General features: G+C 51.2%; 1 protein-coding gene across 3 annotated transcripts in view; it reads left to right on the forward strand.

Moving 5' to 3' along the window:
* SFXN5 (sideroflexin 5) overlaps window positions 1-23848 on the forward strand; it is a 95611-nt gene that overhangs the window by 50306 nt on the left and 21457 nt on the right. For all 3 annotated transcript variants that reach the window (XR_013842468.1, XM_079991128.1, XM_079991129.1), the window contains 4 exons: window positions 2050-2140; window positions 4908-5023; window positions 10419-10504; window positions 17766-17883. Coding sequence is in view for 2 of the 3 variants with exons in the window: in XM_079991128.1 (XP_079847254.1) it covers window positions 2050-2140; window positions 4908-5023; window positions 10419-10504; window positions 17766-17883 (411 nt within the window). In the remaining variant the exon portion in view is untranslated. The remainder of the gene's footprint in view (window positions 1-2049; window positions 2141-4907; window positions 5024-10418; window positions 10505-17765; window positions 17884-23848) is intronic.

Consider the following 23848-nt stretch of genomic DNA (forward strand, 5'->3'; position numbering starts at 1 on the left):
AGTTTAGAAAAGTCAAGAAGCGTCCAAGATCCATGCATAGGGGGCTTGTGTAAAGGTAAAGGTAAAGGTACCCCTGCCCGTACGGGCCAGTCTTGACAGACTCTGGGGTTGTGCGCCCATCTCACTTAAGAGGCCAGGGGCCAGCGCTGTCCGGAGACACTTCCGGGTCACGTGGCCAGCGTGACATCGCTGCTCTGGCCAGAGCCAGAGTCAGAGCCGCACACGGAAACGCCGTTTACCTTCCCTATTTATCTACTTGCACCCGGAGGTGCTTTCGAACTGCTAGGTTGGCAGGCGCTGGGACCGAGCAGCGGGAGCGCACCCCGCCGCAGGGATTCGAACCGCCGACCTTTCGATCGGCAAGCCCTAGGCGCTGAGGCTTTAACCCACAGCGCCACCTGCGTCCCCAGGGGGGGCTTGTGAGTCAGCTGCATAAGAAGGCGAGGATTCTGTAGCACACCCTTCCCCAACCTGGTGCCCCCCAGATGTTTTGGACTACGTCTGAGACGCATAGAAGGCGTTGTCTATCTGGAGAGCACCTGTTTGGCAAAAGCTGCTGTAGCCCATATGCCAAATCTGTAGGGCAGGAATGGGGGACTGGATCTGGCCCGCAGGACGGGCACTTCCTTCCGCCACCTCTGCCAGGCCATCTCTGCCAGGTGCATGGGGGAAACCCCCATCTCTTAATCCTGGCCCCTGCCTGTGGCCTCTGGCAGTTCTCCTTCAGAGCCTAGCAGGCGACGTTTCTGAGTCTGCAGATACAGAGGTCAGGGTTGGCGTGGATTCAGGGAATGAGAAGGCAGTTGGAGCACCTCTTCCCTCTTTTCTGCTTTTCTAGGTGGCCCCAAACTCCGCAGCAATGACACACCCAAGGGCCCCATGGAGGGCCGATGGTGGGGGGTGGCAGTCTGTGCAGCTGTCTGCTTCCTCACCCCCCTTCCCTGCACCTGTAAATTCACTGCCAGGTTCTCTTCTAGGCTCCTTTTCTGCTGCCCGTCGTCCGCTGCCCCCTTCTCTCTCCACCCCCGGCCATTACACCCCCACAGCGACACCATTTTTCACCCTCCTGTCTAGGTGAGGGCACCCCTGTGGCTTTCCCTAATGCCTGCTCCTTCGCCTTGATAATTGTTTGCGAGGAGGAGGAGCAGCGCACAGGGGCTGCCTTGTCAGCCTGCAAATTTGCTGCGATAGCCCATAATCAGGTTGAGATGAAGGAGGAGGCCACCCACCGCCTTCGGCCCTCCTGCGGCCCCTTAGGAAGGAGCCCTCCCGCCTGGGGTGGGCTGGCCTCTGGGGGCCAGTCCTTTCAGCCCCACGGGCCCTGGTCTGGCCTTTACACCTTTGTGATGCGAACCTCAAAACAATGGTCTCTCCTCAAGCCCTAAATCCTCCCTCTCCCCCCCCCAGCACCTCAAAGTCCCCTGTGCGGGAGGAGACCCTAGTAGGCACCCCCCACTTTCCTTGTTCTCGCCTGGGAGAATAAACACACACAGATAACGCAAGAAACTTCTGTAAACTAATTTCCATTCCTTGAATCTTGCTCCCAAGTTGAGGATCTGGGAGGCTGGATTTCAGCCTTTGTCAACATACGGATTGCTATTTGAAACATAGTCGATTTTAACATTTGATTGTTTTAACTGCATGTCGTTTGAACTGTGCAGATCTCCCAGAGGAGGTTGTTCATTGACAAATTAGAATGACCGATTAAAATGATTCCGTGTTAGGAGTTGGCAGGGTCACAGATAGTAAAACCTCTGGTTGTGATCAGAGTTACCCCAGAAGCAGATGCTGGGCTTGTTTTGCTATCTATTGCTATTTTACTGATGGCTTTTCTTGGTATTTTTGGTTTTAAATGTTGTATGTACATTCGCACCCCCCTTTTTTTAGTGACCTTATTGTGTTTTATGTAAACTGCTTAGGTACTTTGCATATTAAGCGGTCTGTGAATATTACCGATGGTGGTGGCCTGTGGGGTTGGGCTGTGGCTGCTCTGCCCCCCCCCCCGGCTCTCCTCAAGGCTTCTTTGCCCCCCCCTTCCTTCTCCTGCAGGTGGGCCTTAACGTTCTGATCCAGAGAGCTAATCAGTTTACTCCGGCCACCCGGCTCCTGATCCAGAGATTTGTGCCATTCCCCGCTGTAGGTAAGGGGGCGCATACTTTCCCCTCTTTCTCTGCTTCTGTAGAGAAAATGGGCTTCCACGGTGCACTTGGAAGGGCTGTCCCCAAAGTCCCATTTATGATTCGATACGATAATCTTTATTGTCATTGTCCCATACAGAACAACGAAATTGAAAAAATCTGCATAAGACATTCAAAAACCAACAAGCCTGCTATCCCTGCTATCCCAACCTGGTTAGCCCCCTAAAAACTCTGGTACCCCATAGAGACTCCTTATACTGCATTTAAAACCAAAATTGCATTCGGGTAGAAACTGTTTCTCAGGCGGCTAGTCCTGGTCTTTATAACCCTGGACCTTCTTCCGGAAGGCAGAAGCTGAAAGAGATCATTTCTGGGGTGCGCACTATCCTGCGCTATCTCTGCAGCTTTCTTATGGCACCTGGAAGCATAGATTTGATTCAAGGTGGGAAGAGGGCACCCAATTATTTGGCCCAGAGTACAAATTTGCATATGCTAATTTATACGTAAAGGTGCAAATTTCTGCCCGTTTTCAGAGGGAAAAGCAAAATCTGGCTTCATCTTGCTGTCGGGGCTTAATTTACCTCTGGTCGACTTAAGAAGATGGAAGAGCCAGAACTCCTAGCTCCATAGGAAAGGGCTCACTCAAATTAACAAAAATGAATATAGCAAAAGAAGATCTTTCTTTTAGCTTTTCCCTGCATCTGCTTGGGTTATTGGTATTGGTTATTGGTTTGTTTTACGAAAAACAGGAATTAAAAAAAGCTATTTTAAAAATACAGTGTGTGGCTGGGGTTTCATGGGCGCTGCCCGCCTGGTGGCAAGGAAAACAAATTGAATTGGGTGGCTTGGCAAGGGAATTGGACCGACTGACGGTGGATGAGGCTGTGCTGCGTCACAGGCAGCCTTTCTGTAAGTGCCAGCCAGCGGCTGGAGAGCGCCAGTGGGAGGGAGTTGTGGCTGTGGGGCTCAAGCCTGACTTGTGGGCTCTTCCCATTGGGGCATCTGGTTGTTCTCTGTGGAAAATAGGGTGCTGGGTGCCAGGTAGGTCCCCTTGCTCCACCTGCAGCTGGGCTCTTTAGCATGCACTTACGTAAGAAAGAGTCATCCTTGTTGCATCTCACGATGTCCCAGACTGTTGGGTACGGGGGTGCTGGTGAGGATTCCATAACTGTATGCAGGAGGCAGGCAGGGGGAGAGGGATGCTTACCTGAACCAGGTGTGTCTCTGGACACCTTTGCACCTGGGGATGGATGGGAAAAGGTGGCCTCTTTGTTCTCTGTGCATGGCACTTCGAGCAGAAGGAGGAGGAAGAAGAAAAGGAGGAATGACCTTCCTTATGTTGCGGAAATTTTTAGATCAGATGTGCCCCTTTTGAGCCGTTCATCAAGAGATCAGCAGCACCAACAAGAAAATGTTTCGGATTGTGGACTAAGCCCACTGGCCCCAGCAGCCAGGGCGAGAGGGGATCTCTGTCAGGTTGTTCTATTATTATGCCAAGGTGTTAAGAGAAGGAGCTTAAACTGGAGTCAGAATTGATTGAGGGCCGACAATTAATTTGCTCAGCCCTTCATTAGCTCTCTGCTTCTTTTATTTGTGTACTGACACACTTAATGGTGTGCCAGGACTCTGGCCATCTTCCTGCTAATTGCCGCTTTGTTATTCTGGGGGCCGGAATCTCTTGCATCAGAATCCTGGGCAAACCAGTTAATTAAACTTTCTGTTATGAAAATATAGGCTTTGAAGATTTGCCTGAAATGCCTGCCGATCAGGCTGGGCTAGGCAGAACCAGGCCAAGGCAAGAGGTAGTCGGAGGGACTGGTCTGGTCCTCTGTCAGAAAGTTCTCCCTAACATTTAGTCGGAAGAACCGACAGACGCTAAGAGCTAATTCTCCAACTAAGATTCATGCATTGCAGAAGGTTGGACTGGATTACCCTTGGGGGCCCCTTCCAACCCTACAATGTATGGCTCTATAATGAATTGATTTTAGAAGGCTGTATTATTTTAGTGTTGTTAGCCGCTCTGAGCCTGGCTTCGGCTGGGGAGGGCGGGATATACCCGTATTTTTCACTCTATAAGACGCACCAGACCACAAGACGCACCTAGTTTTTGGAGGAGGAAAACAAGAAAAAAAAAATTCTGAATCTCAGAAGCCAGAACAGCAAGAGGGATCGCTGCGCAGTGAAAGCAGCAATCCCTCTTGCTGTTCTGGCTTCTGGGATAGCTGCGCAGCCTGCATTCGCTCCATAAGACGCACACACATTTCCCCTTACTTTTTAGGAAGGAAAAAGTGAGTCTTATAGAGCAAAAAATACAGTAAATATTATTATTATTATTATTATTATTATTATTATTATTATTATTAGATTCTGGGGCTCCTAAATGCAGGTAGTGAGCGGGAAGAGGCTGTGGCAGAAAGCAGCCCAGAATATGAAGGGTCAAGAGGCAGAGTAGAGGCAGGCTGCTGAAGAAGCCAAGGGGTCTCCTCCTGTGCGTCTAGCTCTCCTCCACCCTGGTCTCCTAGAACATGAAGCGGTATGAAGAGGGTGGAGCAAAGGCCGAGAAGGCATCAGAGTCTCTGATTGCTTGGGGAGGAGAATGCTCCTTATGTCTCCTCCTCCTTCTGTCTGCCTCATCAGGGCAAGGTCTACTGGGAAGAGATGCTGTGCTCACGAAGCCCGAGCTGTTTCGTTTCTTTGAATAAAGAGTTCCCTTCATGGCACGGCCTGATCCTGACTGCCGCTTGCGCTCTCCTTTTCTTCCCCTCGCAGCCAGTGCCAATATTTGCAACGTGGTCCTGATGAGACACACGGAGCTGGAGGAGGGGATCGACGTACTGGACAGCGATGGGAACAGGGTCGGGTCTTCCAGAATTGCTGCCAAACATGTAGGTGCCGTGGGATTCCCTTGGGTGAATCAGGATCGCTTTGGCCTGTGGATCCATGCACTGGGAGGGTTGCGGGGTGGGGTAGGCCAAGAAGGATGGAGGAGGAGGAATCCACAGAACGCAGATTCCAAAGCAGACTCACTTGATCTGATCCAGGCAAGCCACACCAGGACCCCACGTCAGAACCCGCAGTCCTGCAGGTCCATGATTGATGGATTGATTGATGGATTGTTGACATTTCTGTGCCACTTTCCAGTCAGACAAATCCCAACACGGCTTACAAAACAATAAATGACAATAGCATAATAGAGCATCACAGGTACAGCAAAAATCATATTATGTATAATTAACAAATCCATAAAACATAATCTATAAAACAGCATTTACAAAACAGCAACTTAAAAATATGCTGAACGCTATTATGTTCACATGCATGCACACGCAATCACGCTTCCCCCCCCCCCAATAGCTCAAAATCGATCACTCTGTTCAGTCTACTCAGTCCGTTAAAGGACCCCTGCACATCCATCGTCCAGGAGGACTGTGATCCAATGGAAATAACAGAGCTAGACGTTGACTTATTATGCAGTGGTCCAAGGGCCCAATCGCTGCCTCTGCCCTTCTTAAAACTCTTTCTCTCTCCACACACACTTTTAGAAGGATCCGAAAATCATCGAGCCTCCCTGCCTGGGGGTGTTTAGCACGCAAATCTTCCTGTCACCTGGTTTTATTTATTTATTTATTTTTTATTTGAATCCACACACACACCCCGTTCTCCAGGCAGCCATGTTTCTTGCCCACCCGCTGCCTGGTACAATTCCCTCTCAGAGCGAGGGAACATCAGCAGGTCCTGTCGCTCCCAGGGAAGGGGCCTGCAAGCAGCTGGAGGTTTCTATTTATTTATTAAAAAATATTTCTATGCCACTATTTCATAGTGGGAGAGAGGGGGGTTATTGGTTTGCTTCCCCCCACCTTGTTTTCATTATGTATTTTGGAGTAGGTGTTCCTTGTATTTTTATGTTGTGAACTGCCCTGAGATGGAAGGTGGTTTACATACATACATACATACATACATACATACATAAACAAACAAACATCAAAGTGATTTACAGTAAGGCATAAAGCCATACAATAAAAACCATAAAAAACTAATACCAGACATCAGCTAGCCTCTGGGGAAGGGTGTATTCATGACCTGCATAGGCCTAGCAGAATGGAAAAGTTTTCAGCGGGCGTATAAAAGTCTGCACAGAAGGTGCCAGCTGAGTCTCTAGTGGCAGGGAGTTTCACAAGCCAAGGCTCCATTCTTTGTTCTCCAACGGGCCTGGCCAGCCTTTACACGTGAGGCTCCCCCTGCCTGCAGAGGGTGTCAGGCGGCAGGTCGAAAGGGCAGCCTGCGGGAGCTTTCCTTTTGCATTCCCACCCCCCACGCATTCTAGCCAGACAGAAAGAAGAGCGTCTTTTCTGAGCCATGCGCCGTTGCCCCCGCAGCCCCCTCTGGTGGGCCTGTGCAGCCAGAGCAGTAACGGAGGAGCAAAGCGCTCTTGTCTCTGCGCTTAGGAAGAGGGAACTGGATTCGGGGCCTCCGGAGAGGCAGAGCAGCCGCTCTCTGTGCTTCCAGGTGCCCCTTTTGCTCCCCTCTGCAGTTGTCCAGGAAGAACAGGAGAACCTCAACTACAGCTCCAGGCTGGCAGAGAAAACACACAGCTTTATTTTTATTTTTTTTAATTTTAAAAAAGTGAGTGGGAGGAAACTGCAGGACTTTTTAACCCCCGCCTTCCTGGAATTCATTAGCAACTGCCTCTGGAAACGTGCGCCAGCTGTTTCCCGGCTGCCTCCAACACCTGGCTGGTTTCCTTAGGAGCCTCCTGAACTCCGCCATCTGCGCACAACTGCGCTGGGACTTTCCGTCTTCTTTTCCTTGGCGCTTCTGCATCCTCAGCTTGTGCCTGAGAAAAACCACGGGAAGCACAGGCGCTTTTGACTGACTTTGCCAAGGGTGGTAATAATAATAATAATAATAATAATAATAATAATAATAATAATATACAGTCATACCTCGGGATGAATACGCTTCAGCTTAAATATTTTCGGGTTGCACTCCGCGGCGACCCGGCAGTAACGGAGCGCGTTACTTCTGGGTTTCGCCACTCGCGCATGCGCAGATGCTCAAAATGATGTCACGCGCATGCGTGGAAGCAGCGAAACGCGACCCACGCATGCGCAGACTTGCAGTTGCGTCTTATGTTCGATTCAGGATGCGAATGGGGCTCCGGAACGGATCCCGTTCGCATCCAGAGGTACCACTGTATTTATATGCCACTCATCTGAATAATCAGATGGGTGGCATCATAATAATAATAATAATAATAATAATATTTGCCATTGTGTTGGGTGGAGGGTCCAAGCCCAAAATAATCCTCTTCTGGCCCCTTTTGCCTTAGCAGAGGACTGACACCTGTCCGATGAGAATCCACGCAATCTCTTTCAATTAGCCAGCTTTGGGGACTTCCGGGTCGGCGCCATCGCCGAATGGCGGACTCCCTCCGAGCTCCGGAGGGAGTCGGCTGCGTAGGGGTCGGGTCCTGCCGTGCCGGCGACGCGGGGACCCTCAAAAACCATGGGCGGAGATGCCCATGGACTTGGTGACTCGGCGGGCACCGTTTGCGCCCCCCCGACCCGCGAAGGAGCCTTTTTAAAGGCTGCGGAGCGGGTGACGGGGGGGGTGGTGCTGTGAGTCCAATGCTTCCCCTGCCCAGCGAAGCCACATGCCATTCGGCGGAGAGCAACGACTTCTTCTTTGAAAATTTCGGATTTGGACTATAAGGAACAACCCGTGAGTAAATTGATTGGACTTAAAAGGGAAATTTGATCTTTGAATTTGGAGCGAGCGGGGGGAGTGCAAAAAGGAAGTCTGCCCCCCCCTGTTGTAGATGGCTCAACGCAAGGATTTGACAACTAAGATCGAGAGATGAACTTGTTTACCTGAAAAAAAATTTTAACTTCACGAAGGGAAATTACAATAATTGTGCTGGAGGAGAAGACTGATTTGTGGGAACTAAAGTGCAACCCCCCCGGGAACCGGGAACGATCCGCTATGAGAGACTGGTGAAGAGACACAGAAACTTTGACAGCTGTCAAAGTAGCTGTCAAAGCAGGAAAATAAAAGAACTTTGTTACGATGGCTTTGCTGGTTAGATTTGTTACAATTTGGACATAAATTATTGGAAATAAAGGCAACAAGTTATTTGACTTTTGGGTCTGATTTTGAAAGAAATTAAGTTACCATATTCCCTCTAGAGGGAGGCTGGGACATTGCAACAGTAGCAGCAAGTGGAAAAATACTATGAATTTGAGCAGGATCTGTTATCTCTTGGGAAAGCTGCAAAAACGAAGCATTATTTTGTCTACAGAGGTTTCTATACTAAAGGAGACAATGGATTTATCTATTGAAGAAAGGAAGGGACTTGACGCAAGTTATGTTCCTGAATAACAAAAGCCTCTGTGGAGAACAAGAAGTTTCTGAATTAGAAGGTTTCTGCAGCAGAACAGGAAAAAGCAACCTGAGGAATAAGAGCTGGACCAAATTTGAAGCCGGAGTATTTGGAACATCCAGACTTTAAAAGGACCAAGAAATAGAATTTAAGTTAGACTCTTAAACATAGAGGTCTGGATGGAAGAACAATGACTTTTTCTGAGAGTTTTTTCGAGATTGGACTTTCTGAAATTAAAAGCTATCAAAAGACGGCAAAGTGGAGTTGAGATATAGACGTGGATACACCAGGCTGGCAGTAGACAATGGATGAACTTTGGGGATTGGAACTGGGGAATGGGGGGGGGGGGGGATTTGGAATCCAAAGGCTGTAAAATTATATATTATTTCTTTCTTTTCTTTTTTCATGTTTGTTGTTTGAAAATAGGGGAATTCGTGGAAGGGAAATGGGGTCGATCTTAGGGAATTATATAAAATATAAGGAGAAATGGTTCATTAAGATAAATAAGATAAATTAATTTGGAATAAATGGGTTATTTAAAATTACAAATAAGGTTTTAAAATTTGGGGTAAGAATCTGTGGAATCAATTTAAGGGAAATGGAATACAAGAGGGGGAGGGGGGGGAAGTCCGGGAAAGATGCCACTGAAACCAAGTGTAAATCATATTTGTTTTTTCTTTTTTTCTTGCTATCTTTCCTTTTTATTCTGGAAAATTTTTAATAAATATTATTTTTTAAAAAAAAAACAATTAGCCAGCTTTGAGGAAGTCACATGACTGCCACGCAGGCCTCCTGCTGCTCCTTTGCCCCAAACCGCAGCCTCCCAAGGCTGCTTTTTATTTTTATAAGCGCTGGGCTTTGTTGTGTGTGATGCGGAGTTTACTGCTCACGCGCTGGTGCTGCCTGAAGCCATCTGCTCGCCAGGCACCATGGTGGGTTTCACTTTTGCTCAGTCCTGCCTTTCTTGAACTTTGGCGAGGAGGGGGCGGGAGGGGAATCCTGCTGTGGACCCGGGTGGAAGCGGGATAGGATGCTCTGTCCCCCTCACTCACCCAGCCTTTTGTTTCTGTAGCGTGAGACCAGGACTGAACTGCCACCAGAGCTGAGGGTGGCCATTGGCAGCCCTGGCCCCTGGAGCAATAAAACACACGCCAAGCCCCCACAAAGGGGAGCAGCTTGAAAAGCTTTGGGGCGAAGGCTCTACGGAATTTGGGTTGCAGCCTGAGCATGTTCAATGCTCAAGTGCCCACACTGCTGGCGTCTTGTTTGGTAGGCAGAAATGGCTCTGTTACAGGTGCCACATAATATTGCTGTTGACATCTGTCTATCTCGAGAGACAATGGAGTTTGCCTCCTGGGGTGAAGTCAAACTGCCCCGTTAGCACACGCCAGGGCAGCGTGTCTCTTGCCCAAAACCAAAAAACATGATTTTAGTATTGTATGTATGATGTAAAGACCATATTTAAAGAAACAGACACTTGGTGGAATATAAATGTCTTGTTCTTCTGTTTTGTCTTTGGGAAGTTCTGTAGAATTGCGCATGCAGAATTGTGTGCGATGAGTTTCTGTATTATTATGCTGTATTATTTTACTGTTGTTAGCCGCTCTGAGCCTGGCTTCGGCTGGGGAGGGCGGGATATAAATAAAATGTTGTTGTTATTATTATTATTATTATTATTATTTAAATTTTTATTGGTTTTCCATCGATTATACATATATACAGTGTAGATTACATAAGTTGCATATAACATAGCTGTTACAAGAATCATATATATAGTACACAGTTATTTTGGGCTCGTTATTTTATTATTATTATTTTATTATTATTATTATTCTACTTCAGCCTGCGCTCGAAGTGACTGTTTCTCTTTCTTCTGGTCCCCTTCCCCCCGCCCCCCCCAGGCACTGCTAGAGACGGCTCTGACCAGAGTGGTCCTGCCAATGCCTATACTGGTTCTACCTCCCATCGTCATGTCTCTACTGGAAAAGTAAGTGGCAGCCGTCTGGGGTGGGGCGAGGGGTGATGCTCAGAAAGGAAGGAGGGAAGGAACTCCCCTCCCCTACATGGCCGGGATCAGAGGAGTGGTGGCATTGCCCCTAAGAGCAAAGGGCACTCTAGAACCATGTGAAGGGACGCCCAGCGGACATCTAGGCCAACCCCCTGCAATACAGGAATTGCCACTTTCCTAACTTACTCCGGGATGGTGGCAGCCGCTGCCCCACAGAGCCCTTTCCAGAGACTGCCACAGAGCAGCCCATTTCGTTCTTGATCACTGAATTGTAGAGGTGGAAGGGACCCCTCAGGATCATCTAGTCCAACCCGCCGTTCAGGGCAGGAATCAAAGTTTGACAACCCCAACAGACGGCCACCCAACCTCTTGAGAACCTCCAAGGATGGAGACTCTGCCACCTTCCGAGGGACATCAAAGCTCCCTGCCACCTGCTGTTGAGGCCGAGCAAGCGCTTGGTTCAGGGCCTCCCAAGGAGGGAATGACTGGGAAGGGGGGTGAACCCAGAACCACGGCAGCTTTTAGGTCCTGCAGCGGCCTTTCCCAGCCTGCTGCCCTCCAGAAACTGGGGACTCCATCTCCCACCAGCCCCTGCCCTTCTGTTAAGAGCAACGGGAGCTTTCCCCCAGGGTCTTTCTGCCTGGAGTGGGGTCTTTCTGGACCCTCCTTTGCCCAACCACATCTTGCTCAGGCAAGCCTGTGCCAGCCAGCCACGGAAGGCCCAAGGTCCCCTTGCGCTGTTCCTTGACAGGCAGCATGGAAGGTGACGCGTTTTGAAAGTAAATTATCATTACAAATAGTTCCATCATTTTGAAGCAAGTATTAATTAAACCTCCTTAATTAGCTGACTGATTGAAATCTGAAATGGGCAGAGAGCCAGGAGACGGCTTCTGAGGGAAGGAGTCAGCCAGTGCAGAAACCACACCTAATGGATGAGCTGGAAATGCCCCCCCCCCATTCCAGATGTGGTTAAACTGGAGTGAGAGAGAAGTGCGCTCTTGACAATGCCCAGAGGCACTCTTCATGCACCCAGGGGCTGAGACCCGGCGTCCTAGGATTTGTCTTGAAAAAGAAGCACGTTTTGCTTTATTAGTTATTTAACAAAATTTATGTCTAATCCCCACCCCCTGCAAAAAAAACACACCCCAAAGTGGATTATATAAATAATAGAGAACATTCCTAAGAAAATGCAAGGAATCAACCAGACTCTTACAAACAATTTTGGAGACTCTGCTGTGAGGCACAGCTGCTGCCAGTGGGTCTGCTGGACCAGGCCAGTGGCAGGTCTAGTCCAGGATCCTGTTCTCCCAGTGGCTGACCAGATGCCCCAGTGGGAAAACTGCAAGCAGGACTGAAGCACAAGAGCAATTCTCGCCTCCTGGGCTTTCCAGCAACTGGAGCAGCTCCCATTTCTCAGCTGTTGGGGGTTGCTGTGATCTTCCTGGATTCAAGACCAGCACAGATCCTGATGATCCTTGCAGTGGTGAAGGTGGGGGCGGGTCTCTGCTTGGACCCAGCAGCAGCCCCTCCCTCCTTCCAGGCCCCCTCCCTTTACCTCTCTCCATCTGGAGGTGCCCATGGCCTCCTCCGTCTCTCCCAGGCTTCTTGGCATCCCTCCTCCTCTTTCCCTCCCGCTGCGCATTTCAGCTCCTGGAGACGCTGTTCCTTGTTCTCCAGGCTGCTGCATGTTGTTCTCCTGCGGCTCGGACACTCCAGGGAAGCTCCCGGCCCAGCCAGGCAACGTCTATTTCGAGCCCAGCCTGGTGATGCTCAAGCTGCAAGGCCACAGCCTTCCCCGTTGACGCTTGCGTAGAAACCAGGAGGCTCCTATTTGAGGAAGCCACCACATCACGTGTGGGGAGTCCAGGTCCAGGATACAACAGGGAAATCAGTCTCATGGATCTCCCTGTGAATGGTTCCAAGATCAACGAATAGGAGAGTTGAGAGGGACCCTGAGGGTCATCCAGTCCAACCCTCGGCAAGGCAGGGATCACAGCTGAAGAATCCCTGGCCACTCAACCACCATTTAAAAACCTCCAAGGAAGGAGAGCCCTCTTCCTTCCAAGGGAATCTGTTCCACTGCAAGTAAATGAAGAATAAGATGAAGCATTTCCATCTTGAAGAAGTCTATGCTTATTCACTAGCTGCAGTCCTCCATCTCAAGAGGAGTTTCTGGTGGGGAACCTCAGGCCAAAACTGGACCGCCATCCCCTCTGTCTGGCCCTCAGCACTCTCCCCCGGCCACATCCTTCCCCATGCCACCCCCCAAGTGCTTCTGCCTGGCTGGAATGTGTCCCTGAACACTGCTTGGGCCTCAGGATGGAGGACAGAAGCTTACCTGGTTCTTTGCAGGTGAAGCCTAATTCATTGCTCCTCCCACTTTTGCCTCTCGTCCCGCCCACCACTGGCATGGCCCCCTCCCCAAGGTTGTCCAGAAGGGAATGTGGGCTCAAAAGCTCCCTTGCCCCCCTCCCAGGAATTCAATCCCAAGGAGTCCTGTACGGTTTGGGGTATGTGTGTGTACCCCAGCTTCTTCCTGATGCCACAGGGTTTAGACCCCTGTGCCGTTTCTGTGTTCTGGATAACTTCCCTTGCTGGCAGCCTGTGATTCCTGCACTGCAGTCAGTTTTAGCTAGATGGTTCCTTGGGTCTCTTCCACCTCAATAATTCTGTGATTCCAGCCCTGCAGCAGCTGCTTCGGTCCACACGGGTCTTTGCCGGCTCTCCAGCCAGCGGTCTGTGGGGAAGGTCCACCTGGTGCCCTGTGCCCTCTCGCCCACCCTGCCCCTTTGCCAGCTTCTCCCCGCCTTAGAATCGAGGCATCGGTAGCAGCTCTGTTTAATATAAACATGACACTTTCCCGCCCCGCCCCGAATCTGTCAGTTTGGGAGCCTTCGGTTAGCTCCTGTCATATTTAGTTTAGCATCTCACACCTTCTCGGAGGCAAGTGCCATTCTGGAGCACGAAACCCGCTAACTCCTTTGGAGTTCCGAGAGCAACTTCCATATGGAAGACTTTGCAGAGCCCCCTGAAGACGCCGGCAGCCAGCTGCCACATTATGCAAAATGCGAACCGCAATTGGCGACGTGCTGAAAGTTGAATGAAGGTGTATTTGCAAGATCTGCGATGCGCTGTGTCTGCGGAGCAGGTGTACTGTCTGCATAACTTTTTGTATGTGTGTCATCGTAGAGGAAGCAGAGACTAGGAGGCCTTCCGATTGTAGACTCGCTTGCCACCCACAGCAGTCTTAGGTCTTGCCAGGACCCTGCAGCAAGGGCCAAAGCCTGGCAGGAGCAAGCCTTCGAGGCAGCGGTGCTGAGGATCAGAGTGGGAATCACTAGCCGCTGGGAGCACTTGCAAGAAAACAGGTGCCCAGCACAGCGCAGGCACCAGCAAAGAGTTTCTGGATGGGTAGATTGAGTTAATCTGAGGCAGTTAGAATCAGCCAAGGAAAAGGGGAGATTTAAATCCAGTTTCCCACATCATATATTTTGCAAACAATGGTGGACATATGACCATAACCATGTGAATTTACAAAAAAAAAAGGAGAGCATTATTTACACTGCTGCTTTGTTCTTACAACCAGACATTGCATCTCTTTGTTCTACCCATTGATGGAGTTTATGAAAACTAAGAATATAAGGATAGCCCTCTGGATCAGGCCAGTGGCCCATCCAGTCCAGTGTCCTCTTCTCACAGGCAGGATCCTTTTCCAGGTATTCGGAAGCATTGTTGCTTCTCGGCTGTGCAGGCAGAGCAGAGCATCCCTCTCCCCCGTGAATACTCCCTCTTGAATCTGCATGATCCCCCCACCCAGGAACCACCACTGAGTAGAAGCTCCACACTGGTGCCTGTTTTATGCATGGTCAAAGTCACAGGTCTGCCAGCACTGTCACTGCTCCAAAGATCCTTGTGGATCTTTGTGGTTTTTAAATGACATGCCAACAAAACAACAAATCACAGTGTGCCTCTGTGAACACAGAGGTGGCCTGTGATTTGATTACAGTTTTCAGGGGAATCCATTGTCACAATCAGGGGATCTTTAAGGATCTGTGCTGGATCCATGTGGTTGTGCCATCGGGTGAGCTATGTGTGTGCCAAACTCAGAATCTGTTATTTTACTGACCCAATGAAAAATGAAAACTTTACTTTAGTGATAGTCTTTGAGGATCCCATATAAAAACCATGCACATTCAAGAGGACCAGTTGTTGTTGTTTTTTAACTGGATTTGACTTCGTGTCAAGTTGTGGCTTGCCGCTTCCCCATGGCAGCCATATTTGTGGCAGTGCCCACAACACTTTTTCAAAGCGTCAGATATGCCACAGGCTCAAAAAAGAAAAAAGGGGAAACAGAGATGTGGGGCAAACCTTGGGGGCAAGGTGACCACACTGGGGTCTCCTCCTCCTCCTCCTCCTCTGCTACCAGATCTAGGCAGTGTCTCAAAGGAGGCTGACCTGGTCCATTTGCCATCCTGGATGCGGCTGCCTTTGCAATTCTGCAACTTCTCCTGCATTTCCACCAGAGAAATCATGGCCCCCAGATCTGTGCTCTGCATCCATGCTGCCGGACTTTTCCTAACTCTTAAAGCATCAAATTCACTGGGGGTGCCTCTGCTAACAAGGCAGCGGCCGCATCCCAGAGGCAACAAGTGTGGGGAGGCTGTTCCCCCGAAGGACGCAGCCTTGCCCCGCTTCCCCTCTGGGGCGGCCGTTTGGGGCTTGCTGCCGTCGGGAGAGCCGAGATCTGAAGGCCGGGAACGGGCGGCCCTGGCGGTTAATTGTGAGTCATTTAGGCTGAACTTTACAAATGGTAGGATCTGAGTTCCCAATTAAGACATTGCACTTCATGTGTTAATTAAGGCTTTTTCTTTAAATCAGGCCACAACTCCTCTTAATTAGGAGGCTATAGCCATTGTAATTTGAACTGGTCTGAGTTTAAAAACACCCATGGCGGAAGTCGCACCTGGGAGCCGCAGCCAGCGAACACTCTAAATTGGTTTCGTTCCCTGGCGGTGATTATGAGGAGCCCAGCAGGGCCATAATTAGAAGGGTGCAGCCTTTGGGGGGGGGAGCAGGAGGGGGCTGAGTGAGGAACGGGCGCTGCCATGGCTCCCAGCGAGATGGCACGGGCCAGTTTCTCAGCACCAGAGCATGCCTTGAGCACATGGAAAGTGCTTCTTCAGGCTTTGAGCCCAAGGAGGTCCTGCTTTGCACAGCACGTGAACTATGGAACTCCCTGCCGCAGGAAGCAGTGGTGGCTTCAGAAGAGAATTAGACAAATTCATGGAGGAGAGGGCCATCGATAGCTACTAGCCACAGTGGCCATGCTCTGCTTCCACAGTCAGAGGCAGCCATGCTTCTGATTATCAGTTGCTGGAAACCGCTGGCGGGGAAAGGGCTCTTGTGCTCGGATCCTGGCTGCAGATTTCCCACAGCCACTGTGGGAAGAGGATGCTGGCCTAGAGGGGCTGCTGGCCTGATCCTGCTAACTCTTAGGTTCTTTAAGCACCAGCTCTGGCGCATTGTGGAGGCCCAGATGCGCAGCTGCTGTGCTGCTGCTTGGGAATGCTTGATGTTGCTCAGGGGGACACTATCAGAGACCTAGTGGCTAGAGTGTCAGACTAGGACCTGGAAGAGACCAGGGTTCAAACCCTCCCTCGGCCACGAAGCACAACCTTGCACCAGTCGCTGTCTCTCAGCCTGACCAGCCTCCTCCTCATATAACCCTCACAAAACTATGAAGGCCAAGGTCATCCATGGCAAGACCCACAGCTGGGGCTTTGTCAGGTTCAAGGTTGTTGTGGGGGTTAAATGGGGAGGAGGAGAACTATGTACGTAATTTTGAGCTCCCTGGAGAAGAAGTGGTCTATAAATTTTTTTTTTGGGGGGGGGGGGAATGCACCTTAGCTAACTTAACAAACAGGGAGGGCAAGGAGATGGGCAAATTCTAGATGTGCAACAGGAACAGAGGGGTTAACTCCAGTCCGCTTGGTGCCATTCACACAGCCACATTGATTCTCTTTTCAAAGCACAGGCAAACTGTGGGTGCAAGTTGGGTTTAGCTAGCCACCAGAAGATGGCAGGTTGGGCTGCAAAGCAGAGAGGCTGTCACAGGGATCTCTTCAGCAGGTGCCACACTCTGCCTGCCCAGCCCCACATGCTGTCACAGACTGGCTGGGCAAAGAGGAGTGGTGGAACGCGCACCAGCCGGGGAACCCCCATGGGAACTCCCAGAGGAAGACGGCTCAGAGCCGGGGACCTTTGGTGGGAAACAGAGGAGAGGTCAGGGGGAGAAGATAGGGAGGAGGTGCCGGATGCTGAAGGGGCAACAGGGTTTAGTGAGAAGGAAGAGCCCGTGACAGGGAGCGGTTCAGACGCTGAGGCTGAAGCAGAGGAGGGGGTCCAGAGACTGCTGTAGAATCCAGGGAGCCTCCCTCTCGGGCTGTGACAAGTTCCCATCTCCTCTGGTCTCCAAGAACTCACAGGGTAATGAGAAGAGCAGAACAGAGACCAGAGGTGCACAGACACAGTTTGAGACTGCTTGGGAAACATCCGGGAGAGGAGGAGCCTTAGAGAGGGTGGAAGACAGGGACCTTCAGTCCCAGCAACTGCTCCCTAGGGGCAAGACCTGCTGGGAAGCACGCTGAGACCACTAGGCCGAGTTGCCTGTTTGGTTTCTTGAATCAAGAGTTAACTTCACTGACAGCAGAGATCTGCTTTCTTTCTTGCTGACCTGCATCTGACTCCAGCTCCGCATGGCCGTGGGGCCAGCTGACATGCCCTTCAGTGGCCCAGGGAGCTGGGGAGGAGGAATTGTGGGGAGCAAGGTGTGCAGAGTCCCGGGAGGCACACAGTGGGAAGAAAGCCTTGTCAGAGGCCTCCAGCCACGAGGGCAACCCTCTCCTTCCACTGCTGGAGGAGGTAGGGTGCCTCTGAGCCCCACTTGGCTGGGGGTCATCTGGCTGGCCAGCTTGAGAACAGGGTGTTGGACCCCACCTTTGGCCCCATCCACCTGCAGCCGCAAGGCTCTCCCGGCACCCTCATGTTCAGTCCATGCCTCTTTCCGCACCAACAAGCCCTCGCAATGTATACCTGAGATTCTGTGCAGCTGCGTCGATCCCACTTTGCAGGCAGGTGTTGCTGGGCCAAGGGGGCAGGGGAGGTGGCGGTAGTTGGGGGGGGAGGAGGGATCTCCCTGCTGCGCTTGCTGGTCTCACGACAACAGCCCTCCTTCTTGCAGAACGGCTCTCCTGCGGTCGCGGCCCCGGATGGCCCTCCCCGTGCAGAGCCTTGTGTGCCTTGCTGCCTTCGGCCTGGCGCTGCCCCTGGCCATCAGCCTCTTCCCGCAGATGTCTGAGGTCAGTGTCACAACCGCCTCCCTCCTCGTGACGGGCGGATGGGCGGAAGGGAGCAGGCTGGGGTGGAAGGACCTGTGGTCTGTGGAGGCACTCTGCATGTGCTCGGGGGGACCTTGTGCTTTCTGATTATTTTGTGTCCTGGATCCATTGCCCTCTGCCAAGGGTCTGTTTCAGGGGTTGACAGCACGACAGCCATGGACCCTTGAGGTTTTCCCCGGCACCCAGGAAACCTCTGAGTGCCCCCACTCCCTGCCCCCTTGGCCATAAGTTGCCGCGGGCAGCTGCCTTTTTCCTCCCTTGACAAACACAAAGAGCTGAAGGAAGACACTCCTTTTCCTCTTCCCCTTTCAGCTCTTTGTGCTTTTAAAAGTTCAGATTAATACTGCTGGATCTGACATTTTCCCAGATCTTTTGGAAAATCCAGCTTGGTGTGTTTGTGCGCATGCACACTTTCTCTCCTTCTGTATCTCTCTCTGTGTGTAGGGGTGATCTGGGGCAAGGAGGAGAGAAATGACCAGAGTGGGGGCACCATTGCCTCCCACCCAAAATCCAAATGTGCCCATGGTCCTGAGAAGGTTGTGGCCTTGAACTTTTGGGTGCCTAAGGTGTGGCAAGCAACTCTCGCTCTCTCTTCCTCTCCTGCCACGGTCCCACTGCCTCTCTGCACCTGTGTGATGTGGGTGCCTCATGGGTCCCATCACAGACTCAAACTTTGCTTATAGGTGATCAAAACAAGTAGAAGGAGGGGACACAGAAGGGGTGCCTGCCACCCCAGTGGCAGCTTTGAGACATGCTTCTCCTAAAAGCCATTATTTGGGGAGACCCCCTGCCCTCTTTTAACCAGGAGCACCATGTTAGTTGACTGTCGGTTTTAGAGGGTTACCAAAAGGACGTGTGCGAAACACTTGGAAGACCCAGTAAGTGATGTGGGAATGCTGAGGGTGATGATTTCCTCTGTTTGCGAGGTGCAGACTGAATGTGGGAGAAGCTGTGAGAGGGAGCCTTGCAGAAAAACCCGGCAGAAGTTGTCTCCTTGGCTGTCCCTGAAGTGTGGCACTGGCCCTCCCTCACCACTGCGCCCTCCCTCACCACCCTAACCCTCACCCACCCCCCAATGCACAGCAGGCACAAGCTGAGCCTGGCTGTTGGGCATGCTGGAAAGAAGAAAGTATCCAGACAGGCAGTGGGGAAGGAATCAGGCCCCGATGCTGCTCCCCACAGGGCGTGTGTCCTCCATTCCCAACTCCTCACCCATCCCCACCAAGATCTCCGCAGGAGGGGGTCAGGGCTGCTCTATCCCACATCTCTTTGCAAGTCCTTTGTGGGTTGCGTCTCTGGTAGTGCATGGGGTCATTTCTGGTCACTTTGCCTACCTGGTGGTCCAAGTGGTCCATTGAACCCCCCCCCCTGTCCTGCCTTGGGGGGCCCAGTTGCACCAGCTTCAGTGCTGCTGCAGCAGTGAGGACCATCTTGAGAGAAGAATGTTCCACAAAAGGGGTCCATGCTGGTTGGTGAGGCCACCTAGGAGGCTGCAGGCAGACTTGAAGGTCTTTTTGGTGATGGCTTCTTCAGAGTCAAGGCTTGGTGTGACTGTGACCCAATATGCCGTATTTGATTTACATGGTTGGTTTTAGAGTTCTTGCGTTGAATAGCTCTTGTCTGTTGCTTTAGGTCACCCTGGGGACCTTTGGGCGGATGGGCAGAATGTAGATTCGATCAAACATAAATGGTGATGATGATAATAATTCTAAAAAATTGAAAGGGGGAGTTGAGACGGTGAGCCCAGAGTGTGTGGGGCAGACGGCAGAGAAGTTGTTCAGAAGAACCACCTGGCAGGTGCAGGTACCAGGTGTGGCTAACCAGATGGCCCAAGGGGAAACCAGCAAGCAAGACCTGAGTAGGACTCTCCCCTCCTGCAGTTTCCAGCAGCTGAGATTCATAAGTGTTGCTGCCTCCAGCCGTGGAGCAGAGCCATCCTGGCTAGTGGTCATTGTGGCCTGTAGCCACACATCGCCTTGTCCTCCATGCAGCTCCCCAGTCGTCTTTGGAAGCCATCCAAGCTGGCGGCTGCGAAAGGATTCTCACGTACTGCTAGGACCCCTGCCTTTGGGGGCCAAGGCTTGGAGGCTGCCCATTCTGGAATCCTGAGCCCCAGTTGAAAGAGCCCTCTCACCTTGACTGCCAGGCTCGTGTCAGGCTCTGGCCTGAAGAGGGAGGCCTTGAGGAATGGCATGAGGCTCTGGAGAGGCTGAGAGCCTCTCTCCTCCTCCTCCTCCCCCTGGTTTGGATGGGAGACAAGCTGTCTCTGCGGATGGGGGTTTGCTCCCAGCTGAAATTCTGTTCCCTGCACAGGCTTCCTTCTGGATCTCCAGGCCAGGAGGGGGGAGGGAGGGGGGAATAGCTCCCTCTTCCCCAATCTGTTGGAGCCGCCATTTTGCTGGCAGGGCGCCATTGGAAAAGCAAAAGGTTAATGAGCTAATAATTTGCGGCAGTGGGGGTGGGATTGCACCAGTGGCAGCAGCCGCAGCGGCAGGGAGAGAGGATGACAGTGAACCAGCAATTACTAATTAGATGCAGTTTAACAGGAGGAGCAAGTGACATCTCCTCTTCACCAACTGTCAATAATTAGCGGATCTGGTGAGGCTGAAATGTGTCCACAGTTAAAAGGCTGCTTTTTAATGGAAGGGGGGGGGGGAAGGGACTCGATAAAAAGAGCTGCACGGAGGTCACTGCCATGGTCCCCAAGAAAGATCTCCCAATCAGGCAGGGGGACAAGGATCCTCTGGGAGCTGCCGCTGTCTGGGGTGGGTGGCAGAGATGGCCCCCGTGGGAGAGGAAGCCGGGGGGGGGCATTGGTTAAACGATGGAACTCATTCCTGCAGGAGGCAGTGGCGGCCACCAGTGGATGGCTTTCAAGGCAGATGAGACCCATTGATGGAGGAGGAGAGGGCTATGGATGTCTGCTAGCTACGTTTGGAGGCAGCGATGCTTCTGCAGGCTGGTTGCTGGAATCGCCGGGAGGAGAGAGGGCTCGGGCTGGGATATTGCATGCTGGTTTCCCATGGGGGCATTGGCTGGCCACTGTGATGGGTCATAACACTTGTGATGTAGAAATAATAATAATAGTAATAGTAATAATAATAATAATAATACTAATAATAATGTCAGAGCTGCCTCCAGGTCCCAGCTCACAGAGGACCAACGCTAGGCTGTAGTTATGTACAAAAGTCTTTATTGAGGTTCAGTTTCCATTTTAAAGCCGCAGCGTGCAGCTCTACGTCTCGACCTTAGACCGGCGAAGTCCCGTCTGAGTCTCCTCCCCTTCCACACCAGTTTAAGACTCTCGCCTTGCTCCACCTCTTCCTAAGTTCCTTTCTCCTCTGGGCCCTCCTGCCCGCTAGGTTTTCATCCTTCCTGGACTCCTCTGACGCTGACCCTGATGATTCTTGCCCCTCCTTCCGGCGGGCTTTAGGACCTGGTCCCCTATCCGGGCTACCTTCTGTGCCGCTCGCCTGTACATTTGAACTTGGCGCGCGCGCCCAGCCTGCAACTTTCCTCTTGACCGTTAACTCGCTCTCCGATGGAGGCGTGGCCAACCCTGACTCATCTTCTCTCGCTGGTGGTGCATATGTGGGCTCTGACACCTGGGACTCCTCCCCCCCACTACGCTCTGGTGGGGAAGCTGGTCCTGATTTCCAACTGCTGCTCTGGGAGTCCCCGCTGGCCCCTTGCTTCTGGGGTGTCCCCCTTGGGTCGCCCCTTGTCCTGCCCATCGGCGCCCCCTTCTGTGAATCTTCTGATTCGCTGGAGAGGCTCATGGAATCTATCGGGCTGCTGTCATCTTCTCCTACGCTGCCCTCGGATTGCTCCCCCTCGCTCTCTATCTCCTCTCCTCCCTGCGCTCCCGCTGAGTCCCTGACAAATAATAATAATAATAATAATAATAATAATAATAATAATAATAATAATATATTTATACCCCGCCCATCTGGCTGGGTTTCCCCAGCCACTCTGGGTGGCTTCCAACAGAACACTAAAATACAATAACCTATTAAACATTAAAAGCTTCCCTAAACAGGGCTGCCTTCAGGTGTCTTCTAAAAGTCAGAGAGTTGCTTATTTCCTTGACATCTGATGGGAGGGCATTCCACAGGGCGGGAGCCACTACCGAGAAGGCCCTCTTCCTGGTTCCCTATAACCTCACTTCTCGCAGGGAGGGAATCGCCAGAAGGCCCTCGGAGCTGGACAGGGGGTGGAGATGCTCCTTCCACTGCTGCTGGCCAGAGTGAGCAGTACTGCACTGGGGGGGGGGAGGCAATGGTCTATAGACTATAGACCACAAAGGTTATTTATCCACAAAGGGCATCTATCCACCGGTAGGTGGGTAGCTCAATCAGAGCATGAGACTCTTAATCTCAGAGTCATGGATTCGAAATCCATGCTGGGCAAAAGATGCCTGCATTGCAGGGGTTGGACTAGATGACCCTTGGGGTCCCTTCCAATTCTACAATTCTATACTATGACAAACCTAGACAGCATCTTAAAAAGCAGAGACATCACCTTGCAGACAAAGGTCTGTATAGTTAAAGCTGTGGTTTTCCCAGTAGAGATGTATGGAAGTGAGAGCTGGACCATAAAGAAGGCTGATCGCCGAAGAATTGATGCTTTTGAATTCTGGTGCTGGAGGAGACTCTTGAGAGTCCCATGGACTGCAAGAAGATCAAACCTCTCCATTCTGAAGGAAACCAGCCCTGAGGAAAGATGGAGGGCATAAGGAGAAGGGGATGGCAGAGGACGAGATGGTGGGACAGTGTTCTCGAAGCTGCGAACATGAGTTTGACCAAACTGCGGGAGGCAGTGGAAGACAGGAGTGCCTGGCGTGCTCTGGTCCAGGGGGTCACGAAGAGTCGGACACCACTAAATAACTAAACAACAACAACAAATTTATTTGTGTAGCCGAAGCTATGAAAAACTAAATACACAGAACAGAATAAAATGCATTATGCAGTTAAAATAATTATAAAAACCAAGCATTCTGTCAGATTAACTTTTCACCCCACAAGCCTTCCTTCTTAAAATTGCCTCTCCGAAGGCAAAGCAAGCCACTCTTCCAGAAGTGTTGGGGGAACCTCTCCCCTGATGAAAAGTTAGAGACCCACTCAGTCTCCCAGCTGGGGGATTTAACTCTTTGAGCAAGACTGCTCTTAAGTCCTTGTAGATTGGACAAACCAGTAAGTTGTGGGGTGAATCTTCATGCAGTTTGCCTCCTTCCCATGGGCAAACTCTCTTCATAAGGGACCGGGCGATGGAGTCCTTCAAGTGTGGCAGAGCGTGTGGACTGGAGCCGCAGCGTTGCCAAGGCTTTTCTCGTGGATCTGACTTCTTGACTCGTATGATGCTGGCCGCACAGTGGGGCCAAGGGGTCTGAATGAGTAGTTTGGCATACCAAGGGGCGCATAGGAGGCAGAAGTGTGATCGGCACAAAAGCCATGTTTTAAAATATGAGAGTTCATGTGGCTTGATGCCAAATCAAAGTCTGTCAAGCTCAGTGTCAAAAACTGGGTTCTCTAACTCCCGTGCTTCTTTCTGTTGCCAGTAGTCAAAGTCTTTCAAACCACAATTCCACAAGCCCAGCTAGAGGCATTTTATTCTGCAGAGGCATTTTATTCTGCAGAGTTCTTACTCTGACTGTCATTTAGCAATGTTGGGGGGGGGGAACACTTGATAAACTCCCCTGAAAAATTCTTGGACATTTCAAGAGGACACGATGGCCTTTGGCTGTTTCTCATGCATTTGTGTGTGTATAGATACATCTTCGTTCTTTTTAATATTTTGCCACCACATTTCTGGTCTTGCCCCTGGGGCCATGAGGGCCAGAAACACTTTGGAAAGCGAAGACGTCTTGCTCTTGAAAGCCTCAGAAGGAGCCTCAGCCTCTGCCATGCCCCCTCTGCCTGCCCTGGAG

This window comes from Podarcis cretensis (assembly GCF_951804945.1).
Source record: "Podarcis cretensis genome assembly, chromosome: 9".
In the NCBI taxonomy this organism is placed as follows: domain Eukaryota; kingdom Metazoa; phylum Chordata; class Lepidosauria; order Squamata; family Lacertidae; genus Podarcis; species Podarcis cretensis.